This window comes from Cebidichthys violaceus, unplaced genomic scaffold (genome assembly GCF_023349555.1).
Source record: "Cebidichthys violaceus isolate CVI_PGR_0920_01 unplaced genomic scaffold, fCebVio1.0.p SCAF_15, whole genome shotgun sequence".
Classification (NCBI taxonomy): Eukaryota; Metazoa; Chordata; class Actinopteri; order Perciformes; family Stichaeidae; genus Cebidichthys; species Cebidichthys violaceus.
This window is the reverse complement of record NW_027176318.1, coordinates 14,215,361-14,223,560: the sequence shown is the minus strand read 5'-3', so window position 1 is coordinate 14,223,560 and position 8,200 is coordinate 14,215,361. Positions and strand designations below refer to the sequence as shown.

General features: G+C 48.0%; 1 protein-coding gene across 1 annotated transcript in view; it reads right to left on the bottom strand.

The window, feature by feature from the left end:
• drosha (drosha ribonuclease III) overlaps window positions 1-7,966 on the bottom strand; it is a 30,496-nt gene extending 22,530 nt beyond the window's left edge. Inside the window, exons 1-9 of the mRNA XM_068710338.1 lie at window positions 7,825-7,966; window positions 6,495-7,341; window positions 6,343-6,411; window positions 5,466-5,757; window positions 4,262-4,403; window positions 3,121-3,281; window positions 1,534-1,614; window positions 674-760; window positions 464-550 (exon numbers count right to left, since the gene is read on the bottom strand). Coding sequence (XP_068566439.1) covers window positions 464-550; window positions 674-760; window positions 1,534-1,614; window positions 3,121-3,281; window positions 4,262-4,403; window positions 5,466-5,757; window positions 6,343-6,411; window positions 6,495-7,339 — 1,764 coding nt within the window. The 5' untranslated portion in view covers window positions 7,340-7,341; window positions 7,825-7,966. The remainder of the gene's footprint in view (window positions 1-463; window positions 551-673; window positions 761-1,533; window positions 1,615-3,120; window positions 3,282-4,261; window positions 4,404-5,465; window positions 5,758-6,342; window positions 6,412-6,494; window positions 7,342-7,824) is intronic.
• Window positions 7,967-8,200: the final 234 nt, after the last annotated feature.

The window sequence follows — 8,200 nt, the reverse complement described above, 5'->3', positions numbered from 1 at the left end:
AAACCGAGCAAGTGGGCGGTTTTTTTTGTGTTCGTTACTGAACCGAAGAAAGGTTCGTGACAGCGTTCCTGCGCAGTGATTCGCTGATTCGTAGCGAGTGAGGGGGGAGTCGGCCAATAAGATCGGAGCACATAGACTTGAAGCGCAAAAAAACATATATAGAATCGGGGGGGAGGGATAACTAATACTAGTCCTTCAGTCTCCAGGTCATTAATGGCTTAACTAGTTTAACTGAATACAGTACATTGCCGTTTCTCTGACGGTAGAGCGAAGAAGTCGTAAACAACCCTGTAAAACTTTCCATTCATTTTGTGATGTTTAACTCAAGATTGACACCTACACCTGCCCCCCCCCCCCCCAAAAAAAAAACGCAATATGAAAGGAACTGCATATAAATAATAAAAGGTGACATTAAGTATTAAAGGACACAACGGGGGGGGGGGTGACTGTGCGGCAGGCTTACGTTGGTGAGCGGCGTGTGGGAGAAAAGAGAGAAGCCTTCAAACAGGTACTCGTGGTCGTCGTACTCGATCACCGTCGGCCTGTCGGTCTGAAACACACGGCAGCGTCGGTACGGTGCAGCGTAAACAACGTGTAATACAACAAAAAAAACACAAAGTCATGATTTCACGGCACAGATGACACACGTTCTACTTGACAAGAGAGAACGTACCAGGAAGTTGGTGGGCGGAGACACGGTGATCCTGTAGTGGAACAGTTTCCCTGCGTTGTTGTTCATCGGACGACACGGTTTCACGGGCTGAGAGAGACGCACACACGCACACACACACACACACACACACACACACACACACACACACACACACACACTCGTAAAGTGATCATAAGCAGTGTCATAAGCAGAGGAGAGAAAACTAGATCTCTTTTGTTTTGCTGGGAACCCAGAATTCCCAGCAACGCCCGATGACTGACGTCCTCTTAATGAACGCAGTCACATTTCCCCATAATACTGTATGAACCCATACGAAAAAAAACAATTAATCGACTGAGATTTTCCTGGTTCAGCCAAGAGCGTAACAAGCAATTAGTCAGCTAATCAACTAACAAGGGGCCAGGCCCGGTTCATTTAGCGAGACTACCGTCGCCAAAAAGCCGCGACGCAGACTGGCTTCACCTCCTCCCCGTTCTCCTTGAACAGAAATAAGATAAGATAAAAAAAGGAAGTGATATCGCACCGATGATAAATAAGGAAAAGTGTGTTTAGCTGTTCAGTTGAAGAAGCATCTCTGTGGGAGGATGGGGAAGCCAGAAAAGTGAGTTATGAAAACCAGAAATCTCAGCGCCTGGCAAAAAAAAATAATAATCGATGAGTCACTGGTACAGATCAACTGCCCCGTCGGCCTCTTACAGTAATGTACATGTAACATCCTCAGGATGATAAAAATCTCCCTTTAATGCAACGGAAAGCGGTGGCTGTGCAGAGAGTATGCATGTTACTGGACTGCCGCTGGTGCCCCTCTGTGGCACGACTTCAAGGTTACGAAAGGGAGATTTATTCATGGCGCGTCGTACCTCCTCCCCCGGGTAGATGCTGTGGCGGATCCCCGTACGTCTGGCCTTGGCACTGCACTTACACAAGGGACCATCATTCATCTGGACGGGCAGAAAATACGTAAAGTCAGACACACAAGTGCTTCGCTGGCCGTGTGCGCTTTAACGCGAGGGGCTGCAGAGCGCTCCACCTCTCAGAAGCGGCGTTTTCCTCCTGACCTTTCCTTCTTCTCCGGAGTCCCGAGTGTGAAGTTAATAGCGTCTGGGCAACGCCGAGCTAAACTCGCAGCACAAAAAAGATTTTATTGACCGCCATTTTTTTTTCTTTTCTTTCTTTTCATGCGGTTCATTCATTCTATACAAACGGGGGGGGGGGGTAGTAAACAAACTCCTCGAACACTTTTCCAATCACGAACTCAAGGTATCAGACCTCAAACCGCCTCGTCTGCTGAAGGAAGTGATTTCCAATATTTAGTTTCAAAAGCTCAGACGGACGGACCTGAACTGTTCTCTATCAGGTGAGGGTGGACAGAGCATTACATCGTGAGGTGACTCTGCAGCCAACTCGCTACACAAGGGAAGAAGAACGGTTGTTCAAATATCGTTTTTTTTATTGGCAGAATTTCTGTTAAAGAATTAAACGTGTTTGAATCCTACGGGCTGCTTCAGTACAAGACGTTACGAGGACACGTTTATTAGGATTTGCAGCTTTATTATCTACAGTTATCCCATGTAAAAGTTGTGATGTACAGATTTGAGTCGTTGTCGTCGGGGGGGGGGGGGGGGGGGGCAGATGTTTTTTTGCTGAAGGACTGGGTCTGCCCCGAGGGGAGCCATCAGGGCAGACCCAGGGGGGGGGGCTAAACACTGTTCCAAAGGTAGGCTACGTTTTGACGAGGGAAACACTGGAACGGCCATGTTATTATTATCTTGTGCAGTTTGAACCAAAAAACATGCAGTTTTTTGTCCTTCCTGGTCTAAAGTGGAGTATTTGAATATGTCTGCATATACTGGGGACCCTGTATGGCTATAACTGGAACTCTGAGGATCCAGTGAGACCACTTGTGTTCACGTTAGAACCATCATTTGATTGTAGTGAAACCATTTTTTGATTTTTTTATTAAATGACCCGTTGTGACCTCTTGGATAATCACAGCCTCATGAAACTTTACAAGCACAAACTAGAGGCCGAGGGCATTCAGAGGACCTGGGTCTATATACTACATATATACTATATATACACAATGAGGGGGGTTCTATGTGTCCTATGGTGTTCATCATGTTCTTGGTGTTTTATGTGGTGTTCTGGAGGGATTTATTTATTTTTTATCATTTTTATTCATTTTCGTGATTAAAAAAAAAGGTTGGATTTCGCACCAAACCTGTGCAACAAGTGGTATCCGCCCAACAGTTGCCTCAACAACTTATGAGCATTAAAAAGGTCATTTTATATATCCATCTTTACAATGAATTTCAGTTAATTTAATTCATTTATTTGTATTTATGACTAGACCAACTTGACCCCTGAACATCTGCTGTCCCCCAACCCTCCACAATAAAAATAAAAAAGGTGGGGGAGAAACAACTGGAGATGAATATGGGACCGACCTGGCCCGGGTCGTTGTACCACAGCTCCTCGTGCAGCCGGTCGGGGTGAGCTTTCTTCCTCTTGATCTCAGCGATGACGTCAAAAACGTCCGAGTCGGAGCTGCTGGAGCAGGTGCTTCCTTCTCCGTCGGACTCGCAGTCTGACTCGCTGCTGCTGTCGTCTGAAAACATAAGAAAAAAGGTCTTTAAATCACGGCGGCGTCTCGGGGGTCTGACAACTGAAACATAATGCGGTGAGCCGGAGAGGGGTTCGGCGATTAAGCTCCCCGGCTCAGCTGTGCCCTCCACAAGTATTACACAACACGAAGCCTCGGCGACGCTGTCTGTCCAAGTGTTTTCACGCGCGCTCCGCTCGTCGGCTCCGTGAATAATTATGCACACAATGCCGGCGAAAAGTCTCAGATCCGTTACCTTATTTGAATGTTCTCCGGGTTTCTTTTACCAATTCATCGTTGAAATATTCTTCTTCGTTATGATCTCCAGCCAAACGCAGACTGGAGGGCGTTCGTGAGATTAAAAGGAGCACTACAGTTGCCAGCGCTGACATCTGGCACTCGTGTTTTCTTTATTTCTCTCGCTTTTTCCTCGACTCACTGAAACGAAACCTCGCAAAACAAAAAAAAAATGAGGATTGTAATTACCAGTCAGCTGTACAGTTTGTGCTCCTCAGCTAAGCAAAGTCTTCAAGTCTTATCGGAGGGGTTTTCTTTTAGCTCGAGCGCTCGTTTGTGAAGTCGGCGCCCCGGAGCAACACGTTTGGTAAATGAGATCTCCCTGAGCGAGGTTCATATTGTTGCAGAAAGAGACAATCAGGCAGGCAGCCCGGCTGATAACATCATCAACGCCGAACTTAATCTCTGCCTCAGACGAACGCACTGCTGAGAAGACAGACAGGGTTGTTTTGTTTTTTTTACGCATATCAATTACAAAAGATTGCCGACAGATGTGTTAACCGTCGGCACATTGTTATTCAGTTGTTGCTCTTAAAACGGAACAACTTACACGCTTACAGACGAAGCAGGAAACACAAGAAAGAGCCGGCGCAGGTCGGCTTCAGGGACCACCGACTAATCAATTAGAGCTCAATGAACACAGAGTATTTTTTTACATTATACCCAACTAGTTTTGCAGGACTGCACACCTGGATCCTCATCCAGCTTGGTCTTGGGCGGGTCCCACATGGGCCGGGCGGACTTGGCTCTCTCCTGTCTCCTCCCCAGCTCCTCCTCAAAGCGCTCGTACAGGTCCCGCAGCTTACTGGTGCCCACCACCGTCGAGTCTCCCTGAACACGTGGCATTAAAACTAAAAGGGTTAGAGGGATCGAGTGCAGATAAAAGCCACCGACGGTGAAACAGAGAAGAAGAGCACGTGCGCTTTAGTGCGCACCGACGGCTGCTCTATGAAGCAATCTAGAATCGTGTTGCAATAGTCAAAATGGAAACTTTCCATGGAAAATAAAATGGAAATATGTGTGTTATTTGCTCAGGTTGTATTTACCGTGTAATATGCAGATAGACACAAACCAGAGCCTCTTACCAGATCATATCATCTGACAGAATATTACAAATTAAGTTGAGTTGACTCCCTATGACTCCCCCTGTTCTCCCAAACACCGTCCCCATCATAAGCTCTTATAGAAGTATTAAAAAAGGTACAATTTAAGTATTTTTAAGCGTGTTGATTAATAAGTTCACTATTCAAAAGTGTGCCTTTTATATTGAAATTATTAAGGAGAAGAAAAATCCCCAAATTCCAGAGCTTAACTTAACTTAACTTTACAAACCGAGTCTAGTTTCCAGGATTAGAGAGGTTGTGTTACAACCACTGATGTGTTTGTTTGAGACTGAACTCACTCTGAACTATTCTCCAGAGAGAGAAGAAGAGACCCTACGATCCAGAAGAGAAACGCACAACCACTACTCACAACCGTGACACCAAATAAAGTGAAATGAATCTGCATTTAAAAACATTAAGAGAGCGTTTGGGCCTTCTGCATTCAGCAACACTGCCACAAAGCACCAGTGCTGTAGTAACTCATAAATAAATAGCTGATGACAGCATGAAGCAAGCGCTGGCAAAAGGAGAGCTTTAGAGAAGAAAGGGGAGTTCAAAGACATCGGGAGAGACAGATTGCGACGAGTCGTCTTTCAGGCGCTCGCTACGACCCGAAAGACAGAAACTCGACTCTTTTAACGGCAACGTTAAAGAGTAAAATGATGCTTCGTTTGCCAGTCAGGTGGATGAAACTATATGAAACGGGTCTGTGCTCGAGGTTAATGAGCTCGTCGTTAAATGACGTGAATTAAAACAGGTCATTTAATGAAGACATGAGTGCAGACAGTACCACTTGGTCCATGGGGTCATTGGAGTAGTTGTTCTCGGCGTGAGTGCAGCGGATCCAGGCGGGTTTCAGCAGCTCTTCTTCCTCCTTCTCGTCGTCCCCCTTCTCCTTCTCCTTCTCCTTCTCCTTCTCCCTCTCCCTCTCCCTCTCCCTGTCGGCGGAGGACTCCTCGGACTCCCTGCTCCTGACGGAGGAGTAGCTGCGCTCTCTGCTGCCCAGGCCGGAGGAGCTCTCCGACCGTCTGTCCCTCTCCTCCTCCCAGCGGCCGCGCTTCCTGTCTCTGCTCGTGGAGCGACTGCAAAGCACGGACCAAAGAAGTACAAAATGAATAAAAAAAAAAGAGGAGGTTATGAACACTGGTTGTCATGTGACCCATGAGCAACATCAGCTTCTCCATCATCACTACGATCAGAGATGAGCTCCAATCTGTTGGAGCTTTGCTGAGACAGATGAAGACCTGAAGATGACGATAACTCTGGCGGGTTCTTCCTTGGCCCCGCTACACCTTTCCACTAAGTTTTCGTGGAAATCGGGTCGTTTTTTTCGTAACCCCGCTGACAAACCAACAAACCAACCGAAAACATGAGCTCCTCGTTCGAGGCAACGAACAGTGAAGTACAATTAGTCCTAACATAACCAGCAAGTAGTGTGTTCAGTATACTGAATGGTGTGAGGAGTACAACGTTAAAAGTACGCATCCTTCAGTATCGTACCTGATGCTGAATTTTGTTTTGAGGACCCAAAAAACAATATCAATCCTACACTTACTGAACTTAACCCTAACGAGAACCAGAGCCAGAAAGTGTCGGAAATAACCTGAAACTAGTTCATGTCGAGTCACGAGAGTTCTTGTGAGACAAATACTGGACTGCATGTGTACCTTCGAGGCCTCTTTCTGTGCCTGTCGGGGGACTGGGACCTCCGGCTTTCTCTGTGGCGATACCTCTCCCTGTGGACAAACACGCACGGTGGTAAGAAACAAATCACTTCACAGATAGATCCCAGTCAGGAGAGCCACTGCTATGTTTGTACCTGCTACGATCCCGGCTCCTGTGTCTGGGGGAGGACCGGCCTCGGTCGTACTCGGACCTGTACCGCCCCCCCTCCGGCCTGCCGCGCTTGTCCGGACTCCTCCCGCGGTCCTTCCTCTCTCCGGGAAATTCCATTTTATGCCTGTCAGGGTTGCCGTAGCCGTAGCCCTTCTGCCTGTGGTCATCGTGGCGGTACCCTCTCTCCGGAGACCTCCTGTTGTCCACGGGCTTCTCGTACTTGTATTGCCCCCCGTGCCTGAAGCCGTGGTCTGGTTTGAACGAGCCGGCGCTCTGAGCGTAGCCAGGGCTGAAGGTGGGAGGAGGGAAAGGAGGGTGAGGAGGATGGGGGTAGTTCATGGAGTACGGAGACTGGTAGCTCATAGACTGTGACGCTATGGGGGGTGGCATGGACGGGTGAGGTATTGGTGGTGGGGGCACAGGAGGCATCATGTACGGGTGGTAGGCATTCTGAGCAGACACCTGGGACCCTGACGCGGGACCACCTGTGGAGCTGGGGAGGGGAGGAGGGGGAAAGTTAGGCGGGGGTTCGAGGAAGCCCTGCCGGACGGGGGGCTTGGGGAAAGGCGGGCGCACCGGGCACTGGTTGAGAGAGCTGGGAGTCGGGGCCGGCGGAGGGTAGTGCATGAAGTCAGAGTGCGGCGGCATGTAGCCGCTGTTTCCGTGGTAGCTGGAACCGGGAGGAGCCTGAGGATCGTAGTGGTACTGGGGGACAGGAGGCTGGGGGGGCGGCGGCCTCAGGTTGGAGGGTCGGTAGTTCTGAGGGGAGCCGTGCTGGCCTGGAGGAACTCCTCCCCTGGAGCTGCCCCGGTCCTGATGGAAAGACATGACTGTGGACAAAAATATCCAAGTTACACAACATGAAACAAACCTGAACCTGAAAGTTTAATTTTACTTTTTATTTTCTAGATGTGTTTTTGCACATTAGTATTTTGTTCTCATGTCTTTCTTGAAGCGATCTTGGGCACTAACTCACTATGTGACAATACTAACCGTTAGCTACCTGTCATCATACCAGTTTATCATAAGCAAGCACAACACCGTTAAACGGCTGGCTTGCACTGATGCAGCCGTTTAGCATCATTAGCTAGCTACTGTTAGCCACAACATATGTCATTTTTCCATCTAACGCACAGAGTAAATGACTAAATGTTAGTGTTAGCAGAGGAATCAGTCACCCTGGGTGAATATTAACGTTAGCACTACGTGTGAGCTAACAGCAGCAGATAGGTTACACTGGCTACCCGGTGCTAACATGCTAGCAAGCCTGCTAGCATGTAATGACAAGCGTAATGACAAGTTGAACAAATTACCGTAAAAAGAAAAAAGGAGGCGCGCTAGCAAATCAAGCGTATCATTCCGTCTTCACTACTGGTTCAACAATCTCAAATTACGTGAATTGTTTTAAGCAGAACAACGTAGTTACGTGAAGCTTTGGCAAATCGACGCGTTATCTGTTGGGTACCACGCTTTCTGAGCGGCCGTGTTTCCTGTCGGACAGATTAGAGAGAGGAACAAAGATGGACCAATCACATTCAGTAGAACAGGTCGTTGGCCAATGAAATACCGGCGGAAGGTTTCTCGCCGGGATGGAGCGGCAGGAGCACCAGCGGTGCGCTCAAACAACCCGCTGCATCACGTTATATTACTGTAATCTGGATGGTTATTATTATTTAGACATACTGATGT